The sequence below is a fragment of the Pituophis catenifer genome, unplaced genomic scaffold, assembly GCF_029215685.1.
Source record: "Pituophis catenifer annectens isolate HBS135680 unplaced genomic scaffold, rPitCat1.0.hap2 SCAF_10, whole genome shotgun sequence".
Classification (NCBI taxonomy): domain Eukaryota; kingdom Metazoa; phylum Chordata; class Lepidosauria; order Squamata; family Colubridae; genus Pituophis; species Pituophis catenifer.
In genome coordinates this window covers 12,938,195-12,955,382 of record NW_027256890.1, presented here as the reverse complement: position 1 = coordinate 12,955,382, position 17,188 = coordinate 12,938,195, and the positions used below count along the sequence as shown (strand labels likewise).

General features: G+C 44.4%; 1 protein-coding gene across 1 annotated transcript; it reads right to left on the bottom strand.

Moving 5' to 3' along the window:
- Positions 1–444: 444 nt before the first annotated feature.
- Positions 445–6,593, bottom strand: LIF (LIF interleukin 6 family cytokine). The gene is made up of 3 exons (XM_070951650.1): positions 6,563–6,593; positions 2,691–2,869; positions 445–888 (listed from the first exon to the last, which is right to left on the bottom strand). The coding sequence occupies exons 1-3, from the start codon at positions 6,591–6,593 to the stop codon at positions 445–447; spliced, it is 654 nt and encodes a 217-aa protein (XP_070807751.1).
- Between the last annotated feature and the right edge of the window lie 10,595 nt (positions 6,594–17,188).

The following is a 17,188-nucleotide window of genomic DNA, read 5'->3' as shown; positions in this document are numbered from 1 at the left end:
AAGCAGACAGAGAGGTTGACTTTTTTGTGTGTAACACAACCCTGAGACGCGAATAAATACTCTGGTATTTCCACCTCAAAACTGGGTGGAAAAAAATATTTCAAGACAAGCTAGTGGCCTAGAAACTCTCCGTATCCAGCAAGATTTCTTCCTCTCTGTATGAAAAGAGGAGATGGGAAGGGAGGTCCAGAAGAAAGAGAAGGAGATAGGAGATGTTAGGAGAGAGGAGGAGGAGGAGGAGGAAGAGGAAGAGGAGGAGGAGGAGGAGAACAAGAGGAAGAAGAAGAAGAAGAAGAAGAAGAAGAAGAAGAAGAAGAAGAAGAAGAAGAAGAAGAAGAAGAAGAAGAAGAAGAAGAAGAAGAAGAAGAAGAAGAAGAAGAGGAAGAAAGAGGAGGAGAGGAAGAGGAGGAGAAGGAGGACCAGGCCAGGATGGGCATCTTAGCATCACGTCTGCTTGTGACGACAATGTCCCAAAGCTTGCGCAGCGTGGCTGATGACTTTTGTGTATTTCCGGAGTATCTGGCAACCTTTCTGTTTTTTCTCAAAGCTGTCGGTGCTGGAATGATTGCCATAAGACACGTCCACGTGGTTGACTTTGTACTTGGAGCAGAGCAGGCAGGTGAGATTGGAGAGGAGGCCCGCGGTATTGTTGGTGGTATTTCTGAGCCGCCGTAGCAAGTCTTCTTTGGACTCAACGTTGTTGTCGAGGCTTTCTTGGTCTTTGGTGATATTGTCCAAGGAGGCATTGAAGAAGACAAAGATCTTGTAGAGGTTGATCACCCTCTCCTTGTCACTCAGTGAGCTGACGAAAGGAGGAAACTCCTGGTCAGGCTCACAAAACTCATCCAACTTCTTCTTCTCGGTGAAAGGGTAGCCTTGGGTTCTGAGCTGTTTCGGATAAAGAAGAGAACCAAATTTAGGAGGCGTAAAAACAACAATAACCATTCATTTTAGAAGACGAAGCAAAAGAGCCTTCCACTTAAACGGACAACCATTTAAATAGGAGCCAGCCGTGTGCAGCAGCTGCCAAAAAAGCCAACACAGTTCTAGGCTGCATCAACAGAGGGATAGAATCAAGATCACGTGAAGTGTTAATACCACTTTATAAGGCCTTGGTAATAAGGCCACACTTGGAATATGGCATCCAGTTTTGGTTGCCACGATGTAAAAAAGATGTGGAGACTCTGGAAAGAGTGCAGAGAAGAGCAACCAAGATGATTAGGGGACTGGAGGCTAAAACATATGAAGAACGGTTGCAAGAACTGGGTATGTCTAGTCTGATGAAAACAAGGACTAGGGGAGACATGATAGCAGTCTTCCAATATCTCAGGGGCTGCCCCAAAGAAGAGGGAGTCAAGCTATTCTCCAAAGCACCTGCCCCAAGGCCTTGTCCTGCTTGCCCCAAGCAGGACAAGAAACAATGGGTGGAAACTAATCAAGGAGAGAAGCAACCTAGAACTAAAGAGAACTTACCTGACAGTTAGAACAATTAACCAGTGGAACAACGTGCCTCCAGAAGTTGTGAATGCTCCAACACTGGAAGTTTTTAAGAAGATGTTAGATAACCACTTGTCTGAAATGTTGGAGCATTCACAACTTCTGCAGGCAAGTTGTTCCACTGATTCATTGTTCTAACTGTCAGGAAATTTCTTGTTTTTTTTTTTTAAAAAATAATTTTTATTAATTTCTTAATAATAATTTCTTATAATAATTCCTAGCCGTTTCTAAAACAACTAACCTATCCGATCAGCGAAACCCAAAACCAAACATTCATTTTTTTTTCACCTCCAGCACAAAGTTCAGAAGCGGTCTCCAAGTACAATGATACCTCGGTACTCATCCTTAATGGGTTCCGGGAGGCGCGATGAGTACCAAAAATAATGAGTAACAAAGAATTTTTTCCCATGAGGAATACTATACTGAGTCACCAGGCAGCCCGACCCAGACAAGTTCTAGCTTGCGGGTTGAGTACCAAACAAACAATGGGTACCAAGGTCCCACTGTAGAAACAAAATTAATCGTATTCTTTTCTTTCATCGAAGCCAGTCAATTTAGCCCATCTGTGCTAACTCCATTAACTTTTGGTTTACAGAGTTTCTCCATCATTCAGGTCATGGTTGTCCCAAAAGTCCAGGTCATGGACTTTCTTGTTTTTTTTTTCAAAGATGTTTCGCTTCTCATTTAAGAAGCTTCTTCGGTTCTTCTGAATGGTTCTTCGGATGGTGGGGAATGGAAGGATTCATACTCCTGACAAACAGCTGGTCATTTGCATTCTTTTTAGCCAGTTGTTAAGGTCTCCTATGTCCTCAGGGTCATTTGCACTACTCTGGTGACCTTGAGGACACAGAAAAAAAAATCTCCAAGTGGCCTCAAGGACTCTCTAAAAGGTTGCAAATGACCAGCTGTCTGCAAGGAGTATAAATCCTTCCATTCCTCACTATCCTATCAGAGCTGGAGAAGCTTCTTGGATGAGAAGCGAAACGTCTTCAAAAGAAGAAACAAGAAAAGTCCAGTTGCCTCCTGACAAAAAAATAATTGACTTTTGCGGTGATTCATCCATTGTGGGACTCCCAAGTATCTATCCTTCCATTTCGGTGGACGAAACGGCATACAAATTTACGACGGTCATTCCGCTGACCGTCGTAAGTCAAGGTCTACCTGTACTTCGGATAGCCACAGGGATCACTTACGTAATGATCAAATAACGCTGGAGCTGACATGTTCAGATGTGACACCAGGCACCGGACTTGATCAAAGACAGGATGCTTGCAAGGCCGAACGTCGTGACACATGGAATTGTTGCCATTTTGGTGCAGAGGTTTTCCAGATGAGAATTTGCAGTGGTTGATCAGCAGCACGGAGATAACTCCTGGTTGGGAAAACAAAGCAGAGATGGTGAATTTAAGTAAGAAAAAAAAAAAAAGGCAGATGAACCTCAGAAGCTTTATCTCACTTCGTTCTCGTTTTCCCACCTTCAGTCCCGATTTTGGCCACCGTTTACAATTCTTTTTCCTTTTTTTTAAAAAAGAAAAATCACCTTTGCCTTTTGTTTACTTAACTCACATACTTCGTAAAACTTTCAGGAAAGAGAAATATTACCCCTAACGCAGTGGTGAAACCCACATTTTTTTTTACTACCGGTTCTGTGGGCGTGGCTTGGTGGGCGTGGCAGGGGAAGGATACTGCAAAATCTCCATTCCCACCCCACTCCTGGGGGAAAGATACTGCAAAATCTCCATTTCCACCCCACTCTGGGGCCAGCCAAGAGGTGGTATTTGCCGGTTCTCCGAACTACTCAAAATTTCCGCGTTGTTACACTGACCCTTTCAATTCCACCCTTTTTTTTTTTACACCGCGGTCGTTAAGTGAACGCGGTTGTAGAGCAAACCCCGTCATAAATGCAGTCCTACTGCCAAATACCCAATGTCCGTTCACATGACCACGGAAGCGACTGTTGGTATTTTGAACTTAGGTCTTAAGTCCCCTTTTTCGGATTTGGTCATAACTTTTGCTAGGTTGCTCAGTACACAGTCATAAATCAAGGACTGGCTCTACCCAGTTCCTGAGCCTCACTCCCATTCCACTTGCATTTACGGCATCAGCCACTCTGCGAGTACGCAACCGGACTGAATTAAGATGAAAAAGCGTTGCTATTAAGGATATGCTGGTTTTGGTATCCTATGATCTGATTCAAGATACAGAATTACAGAGTTGGAATAAACCTTGGCTGGGGAATTCTGGGAGCTGAAGTCCACCCATCTTCAAGCTTCCAAGGTTGAGAAACACTGTCCTAGATCATTTCAGATACCTCTCTGCCCAATCTCTTCTTAAAAACCTCCACTGATGAAGCAATCACAACTTCTGGAGGCAAGCCTGATCAATTGTTGCTTAACTTAGGGGACTGGAAGCTAAAACATCCGAAGAACGGTGGCAGGAACTGGGTATATCTAATTTAATGCAAAGAAGGATTAGAAGTGACATGATAGCACTCTTCCAATAGCTCAGGGGCTGCCCCAAAGAAGAGGGAGTCAAGCCATTCTCCAAAGCACCTGAAGGCAGGATAAGAAGCAACAGATGGAAACTCATCAAGGAGAGAAGCAACTTAGAACTAAGGAGGAATTTCCTGACAGCGAGAACAATTAACCAGTGGAACAACTTGCCACCGGAAGTTGTGAATGCTCCAACACTGGAAGATTTTTAAGAAGAGGTTGGATAACCATTTGTCTGAAGTGGTGTAGGGTTTCCTGCCTCAGCAGGGGGTTGGACTAGAAGACCTCCAAGGTCCCTTCCAACTCTGTTGTTCTATTCTAACTGATGAACAGTTAACTGATGAATTGTTCTCACTGTCAGGAAATTTCTCCTTAATTCCAGATGGGATTTCCCTCTGACAAGCTTCCACCCGTTACTTCTCGTCTGCCCTCTGGTGCTTTGGAGAAGACATCAATCCCTTCTTCTCTGTACCAGTCCCTCAATTTGGCTCAAACATAGAATATAGAAGAACAGAAGTTATTAGAATCAAAACCTTTGTTTTGATTCCAATGATAGACGAACGGAATTGGAAGGCGCTTTGTCCAGCCCCCCTCTCTCCCTGTTCCAGCAGGAGACACCTACTCTATACCATTACAGACAAATAGCGATCCTGTCTCTCCTTAAAAGCCTCCAGGGATGGAGCAACCAGCAACTTCTGGAGGCATGCCATTCGACTCAGACCTGCCGTTCAAATTTTGGGTCCAAACAGCCGAGACGGCTCTAAGCATCACATCGCTGATTTCAATGCACCCAATCGATTCGACAGACTAACAACAACAAAATCCAAGAGGGGATTTGCCCTGGGAAGACCCCCCCCACCGCTTCCTAACTGACGCTTAGCACCACTCTAACCTCCAGCAGCGACCCAGAATGATGATGAAGCAAAACAGAGATGGAAGAAATCCAGAAGGAGGAGGAGGTGTCCAAAAAAGAAAAAAGTAAAAGGCGAAAGATTTATAGACTATAGCTCCCGTCACGATCTGTGTGTGAATAAATATCTTGTTGTAAAGAAATAAATAAAAAAAGAAATTTAAAAAAAGGAAAAAAAAAGCAAGATTTCTGGAGGACGAAAGAGAAAAGGAAAGAGGCCCCAGCAAGGAATTTATTTAAAAAAACAAAACAAAACAAAACAAAATAATAACAGGAAATCTAGCAGAATCTTCAGCCTGGGCATGTCTACGTCAAAAAACGGCGCACCTCTTTGGAGAAAAATAATTGCACAAGACCCAGGGAATTCTGACACTCAAAGTTGTGATCTAGAGAGGGGGGGGGGGCGGCAGGAAAAAAAAAAGACGGGGAGAAAGGTTGCGTGGTGATGAAACCCACAAGCTGGAAACTGCAATCCAGCGAATGTTACATCACACAGCGCAATGTGGTTGTTTTGTTAAGGCTGCAAATACAGGAAGGGGAATGCAAAGCCGATAGGGCTGGCTGTTTAGTTTGGGTTTTAAGGCAAAATCGAGCTGGGTGGTGGTGGGGGGAGAGAGCCCTTCCTGAACCCTCAGTCTGCTTGAAAGCATGGCCACCGTTCGGATTTTGACGGTTGAGCTTTCTGGTTCAGAAAAACTAGCCGACATTGCCTAAAGCGCATAGACCTGTCCTGTAAAAAAAAAAAAAAATAGATACCAAAGTATGCTCGTTCAATTAATGTGGATTTCTTTCATGGCATCTAAAACTCCCTTTTTAAAAAAAAAACAACAACAACAACCCGGTAATCCCTTAATTCGTGGTAGAATCGGGAGCTGAGCGTTTACTAGCCGGATGCCCTTCCTGATGCCTAATGCGGAGTTCACAGCAGATATTTTTCTCTTTGGGCCTTTTCTTTCATAGCACCGTGGATAGCAAAACCGGCAAAGCGTATCGATCTAATTAATAAATAAATGAAGGTGACAGAGTTGGAAGGGAATTAAGAGATCATCAAGTCCGACCCCTTGCACTGGATGACGATCCAGCTCTGTCAACAGCTTCCAGTGAAAGTGAAGGAACATATCCCACTGGTTGACAGCTCTTAGTAGCAAGCAGTTCTTCTGTATTTGCATCCTTGAAGTCACATCCCGTCAATGCGTCCTGGGGTCGAGGGGACAAAGGCCTGTCCCAAGGCCACCCAACTGGCTTTCTCCCTAAAGCTAAGACTTGAACTCACAACCTTTCTGTTTCTAACCTGATGCCTTTACATCAAACCGGTCCTCACCGCATCCTTACTTCCCACCCCGCCTCCCAGTTTTCTTTGAAAAGCAACACTTGGTTAAGAAAAGCATCTCTTTGAACGGTGAACCAGGTATTTTCCAGCCAATCAGGAATAGACCAAAAAAAAAAAAAGAAAATATATATTTAAAAAAACACCTTTGCCTGAAATGCCCACATTTAGCAAAACCAGGCTTGTGATCCTCATCCGGAGATAAAGAGAAAGGGGAAAGTTGGAAATCGGTTAATTCCAGCTGCATACATTGACAAAGATCAATGGCAATCTAAAAAAAAACCAAGTCAAAACTTGGGAAAAGATTCGGATTCATCATTATGATTTTTTTTTTACCTGCCACGAGGACTCTCATTGAAAGTTGCATCCTAGAGTGACGTAAGAGGAACAGGAGCTCGCAGAAGAGTTCATTCATAAAAGTGATGCCTAGAAAGGAAGAGTGTGACTGGTTATATACCGAATGAGACATGGGAGGGAAGCTGAGATCATTAATTACTTGGAGGGGGGGGATTTTTCTCCACACACACACACACACACACACACACACACACCCTTTGCATTTTTTAAAATACTCAAAAGCACACCACTCTCCAGTCGAGAAACCCAGCTTCATGCTTACATCACAGATGACTCAGCATAGGAAAAAGAATTCTTTCCCCCCCCCCCCACACACACACAGACAAACACACACACACACACAGAAGACACAAACTTCAACAATCATTTCACAACCCGAGACGGAAAAAAAATAAAGGGTGACAGATCGCCCCCTGCTGGCTTCGCATGGTTTTTATTATTATTATTTGTATTGTTTTAGGCCAGTGATGGCTAACCTTTTTGCCGTCGTGTGCCAAAAGCGGGGGGGGGGGGGTCACGCCCACATGTGCCCACACCCATAATTCAGTGAACCCCTCCCCCCACCCATGCGTGCGCGCAACACCCCTTCGCTCCCCCCGCTTTTGGGTCCAGTAGACCTGTTTTTCGCCCTTCCCAAGCTCCAGATGCTTTCTTGGAGCCTGGGGAGGGCAAAAACAGCCTTCCCCATCCCCCCCCCGGAGACCGGAAACGGCCCATTTGCCAACTTCTGGTGGGACTGGAAGGCCCGTTTTTCGCCCTCCCCAGGCTGCAGAGCCTTTCTAGGAGCCTGGGGAGGGCGAAAACGGCCTTCCCCACCCCCCTGGAGGCCCTTCGGAGGCTGGAAATAGCCTGTTTCCTGACTTCTCTCTTTCTCTGTCTCTCTCTCTCTTTCCCTCTTTCTCTCTTTCTCTCTGTCTCTCTGTGTGTCTTTCTTTTTTTTTTTTTAATTTGATTTTTATTATAACATATAGTGATACATTCGGTACATTTTCGGTTCATTGGTGCAATTATATACATATATACATCTACATGCGTTATTACTTGTCTTTTATTTGATATTGTTTCTTAAAGCTAGATTTAATTTCAAAACACTTAAAGATAATAGTGCTCAAATCTCTAAGACTAAATATAATACTATTCATATGGATTTTGTTAATTAGTTAGTATTTAATCTCTATTTCCTTCTTTATTTCTTTTCCCCATCCATTCGTACCACATGTCCCACACGCTATAATATAATATATAATATATATGTGTGTCTTTCTTTCTCTCTCTCCCTCTCTCTCTCTCCCTTTCTATCGCTCTCTCTGTTTCTCTCTCTCTTTCCCTCTCTCTCTCCCTCTCTTTCTCTTTCTTTCTCTCTCTCTCTCTCCCTTTCTATCGCTCTCTCTGTGTCTCTCTCTCTTTCCCTCTCTCTTTCTCTCCCTCTCTTTCTCTTTTTTTCTCTCTCTCTCTCTCTCCCTTTCTCTCGCTCTCTCTGTGTCTCTCTCTCTTTCCCTCTCTCTCTCCCTCTCTTTCTCTTTCTCTCTCTCTCTCCCTCTCTCTCTCCCTTTCTATCGCTCTCTCTGTGTCTCTCTCTCTTTCCCTCTCTCTCTCCCTCTCTTTCTCTTTCTCTCTCTCTCTCCCTCTCTCTCTCCCTTTCTATCGCTCTCTCTGTGTCTCTCTCTCTTTCCCTCTCTCTCTCCCTCTCTTTCTCTTTCTCTCTCTCTCTCCCTCTCTCTCTCCCCTTTCTATCGCTCTCTTTGTGTCTCTCTCTCTTTCCCTCTCTCTTTCTCTCCCTCTCTTTCTCTTTCTCTCTCTCTCTCCCTTTCTATCTCTCTCTCTGTGTCTCTCTCTCTTTCCCTCTCTCTTTCTCTCCCTCTCTTTCTCTTTCTTTCTCTCTCTCTCAAGAATTTGTGCCGTTTGTATGTGATGCAATATAGATAGTTACAAAAGATGTTTAACTACATTAGATTAGGGGGCACACCCTTTTAGGTATATTTCTGAGCCATTAGTCAGCAGTTCCATATTTACACACAGAGAATGGAACGGATCCCTTTTCTTGACAATTCATAGCCAGGGGTTTCTCTTCACTTTTGTCTTGTCAAATACGTTTCCAGGCTTAAAAAAACGTTCAAGCTGCATTCAGACAACCCACCTGATAAGTCGAGTTAAAAGACTTAGGGCCGCAAAACTCAGACGAATCAAGTCTAGCATGTGTGCAACACGCTGGATGTGGTTTGTGTTCATTTTGGTTGGCCGTCGCGACCACAGGTAGTCCTCGACTTATAACCAATCCTTTATTGACTGCTCAAAGTTACGATGGTGCCGGAAAAAGTGGCTTACAACTGGTCCTTGCCCGTAAAACTGTCAACAGAGTCCCTACAGTCAAAATTTGGGCACTTGGCAATCCACATCGATGTATTTACAATGGTTGTAGCATCCCCAGGTCCTGTGACTATCATTTATAAGCTTGCTAGCCAGCTTCCGACAAGCAAAATCAATCAGGTAAGCCAGATTCGTTTAAAGTTAAAGGTTCCCCTCGCACATATGTGCCAGTCGTTCCCGACTCTAGGAGGCAGTGCTCATCTCCCTTTCAAAGCCGGAGAGCCAGCGCTGTCCGAAGACGTCTCCGTGGTCATGTGGCCGGCAGGACTCAATGCCAAAGGCGCACGGAAACGCTGTTCCCTTCCCACCAAAGGTGGTTCCTATTTTTCTACTTGCATTTTTTTACCTGCTTTCGAACTGCTAGGTTGGCAGAAGCTGGGACAAGTCACGGGAGCTCACCTTGTTACACGGCACTAGGGATTTCGAACCGCTGAACTGCCGACCTTTCGATCAACAAGCTCAGCGTCTTAGTCACTGAGCCACTGCCTCCCTTAGATTCGTTTAGCAACGGCCTAATTAACTTAATAACCACGTTGAAGTGCTGAACAACGGTGGCAAAAACGATCATACATTTGGCCACTTGACAAACATCTCGCTTAGTTGTGGTCCCAGCTGTGCTGGTAAGTCAAGGATTTCCTATATCGTTCCTGTTTGAAATCTATGTTGACCTTTGTACCATTTAACTGAATTTCTGCTTTCTTTCCCTGGTGGAAAAGGATGGCGTCTTCAGTTTACATGGTCTGGCTCAATTATATAAACTGCTGGATTAGGAAAGACAAGGCCTAGGATCTGGTCCCCCCCCTTCAATCCCGGATGTAACCTGCAGGCCTTTGAGCTTCCTTCTCAGCCCAAGACTCAAACATGATCTAGATATTGAAAGTGTTGGGACTCGGAGCTGGAAATAGAATAGAATAGAATAGAATAGAAGAGAAGAGAAGAGAAGAGAAGAGAAGAGAAGAGAAGAGAAGAGAAGAGAAGAGAAGAGAAGAGAAGAGAAGAGAAGAGAAGAGAAGAGAAGAGAAGAATAAGTGGAATGGAATGGAATGGAATGGAATGGAATGGAATGGAATGGAATAGAAGAGAAGAGAAGAGAAGAGAAGAGAAGAGAAGAGAAGAGAAGAGAAGAGAAGAGAAGAGAAGAGAAGAGAAGAGAAGAGAAGAGAAGAATAAGTGGAATGGAATGGAATGGAATGAAATGGAATAGAATAGAATAGAATAGAATAGAATAGAATAGAATAGAATAGAATAGAATAGAATAGAGTAGGGTAGGGTAGGGTAGGGTAGGGTAGGGTAGGGTAGGGTAGGGTAGAATAGAATAGAATAGAATAGAATAGAATAGAATAGAATAGAATAGAATAGAATAGAATAGAATAACAAAGTTGGAAGGGACCTTGGAGGTCTTCTAGTCCAACCCCCTGCTTTGGCAGGAAACCCTACACCACTTCAGACAAATGGTTATCTACCATCTTCTTAAAAACTTCCAGTGTTGGAGCATTTACAAGTTCTGGGGGCAAGTTGTTCCATTGATTAATCGTTCTAACTGTCAGGAAATTTCTCCTAAATTGCTTCTCTCATTGATGAGTTTCCACCCATTGCTTCTTGCTCTACCCTCAGGTGCTTTGGAGAATAGCTTGACTGCCTCTTCTTTGGGGCAGCCCCTGAGATATTGGAACGCTGCTGTCATGTCTCCTCTAGTCCTTCTTTTCATTAAACTAGACACACCCAGTTCCTGCAACCGTTCTTCCTATGTTGTAGCCTCCAGTCCCCTAATCATCTTGGTTGCTCTTCTCTGCACTCTTTCTAGAGTCTCCACATCTTTTTTTTACATCCTGGCGATGTCCCAAAACTGGGACATCCCATTTCCATTCTTCTCTTGGCCACCAAAGCTGAGGTTTGGTCTTAGTCCAACCTATCTCAACAGATTGTCCGGGGGTGCAGTAAAAGAGATGGCGCTATGGACATCAGTCACTACGAACAGTTGTACAAAAGATGGGATAGAAATAGAATCAATGAATCAACAAACACCCAAGTTTCCTATCCAAAACAGCCTTGTTGACCAGGAATTCTGGAAGCACCTATTCTCCAAAGCACCTGAAGGCAGGTCAAGAAGCAATGGGTGGAAACTAATCAAGGAGAAAAGCAATCTAGAACTAAGGAGGAAATTTCCTGACAGTGAGATCAATTAATCAGTGGAACTCCTTGCCACCAGAAGTTGTGGATCCTCCAACACTGGAAGTTTTTAAGAAGCGATTAGACAACTATTTGTATGAAATAGTATAAGGTTTCCTGCCTGAGCAGGGGGTTGGACTAGAAGACCTCCAAGGTCCCTTCCAACTCTGTTATTCTGAAGCTGAAGTCAATGCATCTCCAAACTTAGCAACTTTAACACTTGTGGACTTCAATACCCAGAATTCCCCAGCCAGCCTTGTCAAACGAGCACATCTAGACCAGCTTTTGCTACGTTTAGATTTTGCCACCAGGCTCCCCTTGCTTTTTTCTCAGTTTGCTTTTTTGGAAGTTTTGAGTTGAAGGTTTGACGTAAGAATTTGCAATTGTTCTTTTCACGATGTTTTTTTTTTTCAGAAGAAGAGAAAGTCTCAAAATGAGCCGTAATTCTACTGAATTATGGAAAAGCTTGAGGTTAAAACATTTAGGTTAAAGAAAACAAAGAAAAACAACTAAGCTGACATTTCAGTCAAACCGATAAAGAAAATTATGAATAATTTCAAAATTCTCCCCCAAATGCAAATTAGGAAAGGAGGCGTCTTGGGTAGATATTGAAAGACGATTGCGGCATCGGTGAAGGGGGAAAAAATATTTAATTTGCATCTGAATGTCAAACTATCTTTTTTTTTTGAGAAAACTCTCTTGTCTTTTAAAATTAATATATATTGATCATAGAGATGTGTGAGAGAGAGAGAGAGAAGCAGTCCTTGTTTAGTAACCACACTTAGGAACCAAAACTTGGTCATTAAGCAAATGAGGCAGTGTTAAACGAAGACTACAGATAGATATACTGTAGATGATAGATAGATAGATTAGATAGATATGATGGATAATAGAGATGATAGATAATAATGGATTGATGGATGGATGGAGATGATGAAAAATAGATGATAGATGATAGGATAGGATAGATAGATGATTGATAGATGATAGATAGATAGATAGATAGATAGATAGATAGATAGATAGATAGATATGATGGATAATAGAGATGATAGATAATGATGGATTGATGGATGGATGGAGATGATGATAAATATGATAAATTTATTATGGCTGTTCACCGCCCTGAGTCCTTCGGGAGTAGGGCGGTATACAAATATGAAAAATAAATAAATAAATAAATAAATAAATAAATAAATAAATAAATAAATGATAGATGATAGGATAGGATAGATAGATGATTGATAGATAGATAGATAGATAGATAGATAGATAGATAGATAGATAGATAGAATAGAGATGATGGATGATAGTTAATGATGGGTTGATGAATAGATGGAGATCATGATAAATAGATGATAGATAGATAGATAGATAGATAGATAGATAGATAGATAATGATAAATAAACAATAGATGATAGATAGATGATAGTTAATAGATGATAGGCAGGCAGGCAGAAGGACAGACAGACAGACAGACAGACAGGATATAATGATAGATAATAGATAACGATGGATGGATCCATTGCAAAGGAGTTTCTGGGATGTTTTCATGGAAAAACTAAAAGTCCCGTTGCCTCTTGAAAAAGCCCCCTTGGGACAACCATGGCTTGGATGACTGAGAATCTCCATAGATCATCAGTGAATTAGTCTCTCCACTGAAGTCAGCCGCTTAAATTTCTGGATCCCTTCTTCAAGTTTTAGGAATCCCCAGAACTGCTCTGTCACAGGGCAATGAGCCATCAACTTGATGACCTTTTCATGTCCAGACAAGGAAACATGCCAATTGCTTGGGAAGTCAGGAGAAGAAGCTGGTTCCTTGGCAGCAGGACAAACACTGATTCCTCCAGGCCTGCTTTAGGCTCATCCCAGCCCAGCCCTCCTCTGTCATCCATATTTCCTTCCCATTGCCTCCTCTTCAGATTCCTTCCTCATCGTTCGGCCAGGCCCTGCCTTGCAATAACAAAGCGGCGGCTTTGGAACGGCAAAATATGTGTCTGTGCAGAGTCTGTCTGGCTGCCTGTGGGTGTGAGGGAATGTGTAAGAGGAGGAGGAGGAGGAGAAGAAGGAAGGAAGGAAGGAAGGAAGGAAGGAAGGAAGGAAGGAAGGAAGGAAGGAAGGAAGGAAGGAAGGAAGGAATTCCATGGTGAGAAAGCAAGCAAGCAAGGGAGGGAGGGATTCCATGGGAAGGAAGGAAGGAAGGAAGGAAGGAAGGAAGGAAGGAAGGAAGGAAGGAAGGAAGGAAGGAATTCCATGGTGAGAAAGCGAGCAAGCAAGGGAGGGAGGGATTCCATGGGAAGGAAGGAAGGAAGGAAGGAAGGAAGGAAGGAAGGAAGGAAAGGAAGGAAGGAAGGAAGGAAGGAAGGAAGGAAGGAAGGAAGGAAGGAAGGAAGGATGGAATTCCATGGTGAGAAAGCAAGCAAGCGAGGGAGGGAGGTATTCCATGGGAAGGAAGGAAGAAAGAAAGAGAGGGAGGAAGGGAGGGAGGGAGGGGAGGGAGGGAGGAAGGAAGGAAGGAAGGAAGGAAGGAAGGAAGGAAGGAAGGAAGGAAGGAAGGAAGGAAGGAAGGAATTCCATGGTGAGAAAGCAAGCAAGGGAGGGAAGGATTCCATGGGAAGGAAGGGAGGGAGGGATTGATTCCATGATGAGAAAGGAAAAAGGGAAGGGAAGGAGAGCAGGAAGAAGGGAGGGAGAACTAAAAACCAGGTTACTGATGTTTAACCAAGATTGCATCACTAAAATAAAATTTGCAATGATTTAGCTCATCTGCTACCTTTGATGTGTATGTAAAAACACTGGAAATTCTTTTAAACCTCTTCCTGCCCAGTGATAAGCAAGCAGCCCGGGTGGCCTCTTCCGTCACCCAGATGAGCAACGATATTCAAAACCAGAAAACTGGAACTCTGTCTCTCTCTCTCTCCTCTCTCTCTCCCTTTCCCTCCATCTCTCTTTATTCTTTCTCTCTTCTCTCTTTCTTCTCTCTCCCTCCCTTTCTCTCTTTCTTCTCTTTCTTCTCTCTCTCTCTTTCCCCCTCTCTGTTTCTCTCTTTCTTCTCTCTCTTCTCTCCCCTTCTCCCTCTCTTTCTGTCTGTCTCTCTCTCCTCTCTCTCCTCTCCCCTTTCCCTCCATCTCTCTTTTCTCTTTCTCTCTCTTTCTTCTCTTCTTCTCTCTCTCTCTCCCCCTCTCTGTTTCTCTCTTTCTTCTCTCTCTTCTCTCCCCTTCTCCTCTCTTTCTGTCTGTCTCTCTCCTCCTCTCTCTCTCTCCCCTTTCCCTCCATCTCTCTTTTCTCTTTCTCTCTTTCTTCTCTTTCTTCTCTCTCTCTCTCTCCCCCCCTCTGTTTCTCTCTTTCTTCTCTCTCTTCTCTCCCCTTCTCACTCTCTTTCTGTCTGTCTCTCTCTCCTCTCTCTCCCTCTCCCTTTCCCTCCATCTCTCTTTTCTCTTTCTCTCTTTCTTCTCTTTCTCTCTGTCTCTCTCTCCTCTCTCTCTCTCCCTTTCCCTCCATCTCTCTTTTCTCTTTCTCTCTTTCTTCTCTTTCTCTCTGTCTCTCTCTCCTCTCTCTCTCTCTCTCCCTTTCCCTCCATCTCTCTTTTCTCTTTCTCTTTCTTCTCTTTCTTCTCTCTCTCCCCCCTCTCTCTTCTCTCTTTCTTCTCTCTCTTCTCTCCCCTTCTCCCTCTCTTTCTCTCTGTCTCTCTCCTCCCTCTCTCTCTCTCTCTCCCTTTCCCTCCATCTCTCTTTCTCTCTCTCTTTCTTCTCTCTCTCTCTCTTCCTTTCTCTCTCTCTCTTTCTCTCTCTCTCCCCCCCCCTCTCCCTCCCTCCCTTCCTCTCTTCCACATGTCAGAAGCCGCACATCCACAAAAGATTCAGCGGAGAATAATTCGACCGCCTGGCTGATTCAGAGGTCGGATCGCTTCGTAAAGGAAACATGAGATCAGCGAGCGCAACGTAGATCTGCGGGCTGCCTGCAGGAGCTTGCTTACGAACCCCTGGCCAGAAGATGATCTAAACCTCCAGCCCTCTCCCCAAACGGGAAAAGGTAGGAAAGGGAAGAAAAGATTTGCATAAGGCAGGAAGAAGGAGGGGAAAAAAAATCGGAAAGCCCGTCTTATCGCAAGCCCTCGGGGATGAGCAAGGAAACAAGGATGCGAGGGCCACACCTGGGGCCCCCGAGCTGTGACTGGGAAAGCTGGAATACAGGCAGTCCTTGACTTGCGATGACAACGGAGCCCAAGATTTATGTCGTTAAGTGAGTAATTAAACCATTACATCTTAGAATAGGCCTTAATGTCTGGGACTCTGCACGTGCTAGTTTGGCCTTAATCCTACAATTGCGGCATTGATGCTCTGTTAATATTAAAACATAGAATAATAGAGTTGGAAAGGAATAATGAAATCAGCAAATGCACAGCCAAAGGCCAAATCCCTTTGAAGTGCAGGCAGTCCTCCACTTAACGGCCGCAATTTCGGACCCCAGGATTGATGTTGTTCAGCGAGGAACGCGCTGAGTGAGCCTTGTTCCGTTTGACGACTTTTCTCGCCACTTTTGTGAAGTGAATCGCTACAGCTGTTAAATTAGTCACCCCGGTCGTTAAATGAATCTGGTTTCCTCACGGACTTTGCTTGTCAGAAGGTCGCCAAAGGGGAATCGTTTGACCCCGGGAGACTGCAACCGTCATAAATGTGAGTCAGGGGTCTGAATTTTGATCATGTGAGCACAGGGGTCTCGCAACGGTCGTAAGTGTGAAAAACGATCCTCAGTTCCCTTTTTTTTTCAGTGCTGTTGTCACTTCAAATGGTCACTAAGCAAAACTGTTGTTCGCTTAAGTCGAGGGCTACCTGTATAGCCACGGAAGCAAATACAAGTAGCAAATACAGGTAGCTCTCGACTTACAACGATTCGTTGAGCGACCGTTGGAAATGACAACGGAAATCTGAAAAAGATCAGATTTAAGGACTGATCTTAAAGTTGCCAAGTTTGTAGAAGTTCTCGAACAAAAACTTCCCAGCGTCCATTATGAGCCACGGTGGCGCAGTGGTTAGAGTGCAGTACTGCAGGCTACTTCTGCGGACTGCCGGCTGCCTGCAATTTGGCAGTTTGAATCTCACCAGGCTCAAGGTTGACTCAGCCTTCCGTCCTTCTGAGGTGGGTAAAATGAGGACCTAAATTGTTGGGGGCAATAGGCTGACTCTGTAAAGAGCTTAGAGAGGGGCTGGAAAGAACTGTGAAGCGCTATATAAGTCTAAGTGCTATTGCTCTTCCTTCCTTCCTTCCTTCCTTCCTTCCTTCCTTCCTTCCTTCCTTCCTTCCCTCCCTCCTTCCTTCCTTCCTCCCTCCCTCCCTCCTTTCCTTCCTTCCCTTCCTCCCCTCCCTCCCTGTGGTTAAAAGTCAGTATTTGCAGACTAACTCTGCCGACTGTCAGGAGTTCGATCCTGACCAGCTCAGGTTGATTCAGCCTTCCATCCTTCCGAGGTGGGTAAAATGAGGACCTAAATTGTTGGGGGGGCAATAGGCTGATTCTGTAAACCGCTTAGAAAGGGCTGCAAAGCACTGCGAAGCGGTATATAAGTCTAAGGGCTATTGCTATTAGCCAAACAAAGTTGGAACTCCTGGCCATTGAGGTTCAGCGACATCCACTGTAGCTTTTCACACCCTGCTCCGTTGGACTTCCCAACTTTTCTCCAGCTGTTTTCTTACGTCTCCAAACTACTTTGGGAAAAGCCTGATCGGTGAGTGGCGGACAGGATAGAAAACAGCTGCCTGAAAAAATAAACCACAGCAGAATCGACCAGCAGAGATGAGAGGGAAATTTTGCTCGGTAGAGATAAGATCTCTCCGCCATGGCTACAAAGAGGATTTGGCCCCGTCTGGAAGATGCCATCGATCGAACGAAAGGCAGAGCGCAGCCTGTGGGGTCTCAGGCGGGAGGAAAGGACACCTCTGCCCAGAAGAAGAAGCAGTGAGGTCATCCGGCAGCCTAGAACTAAAGAGAAATTTTCTGACAGTGAGAACAATTAACCAGTGGAACGACTTGTCTTGAGAAGTTGTGGGGGCGCTCCCATCACTTGGGGTGG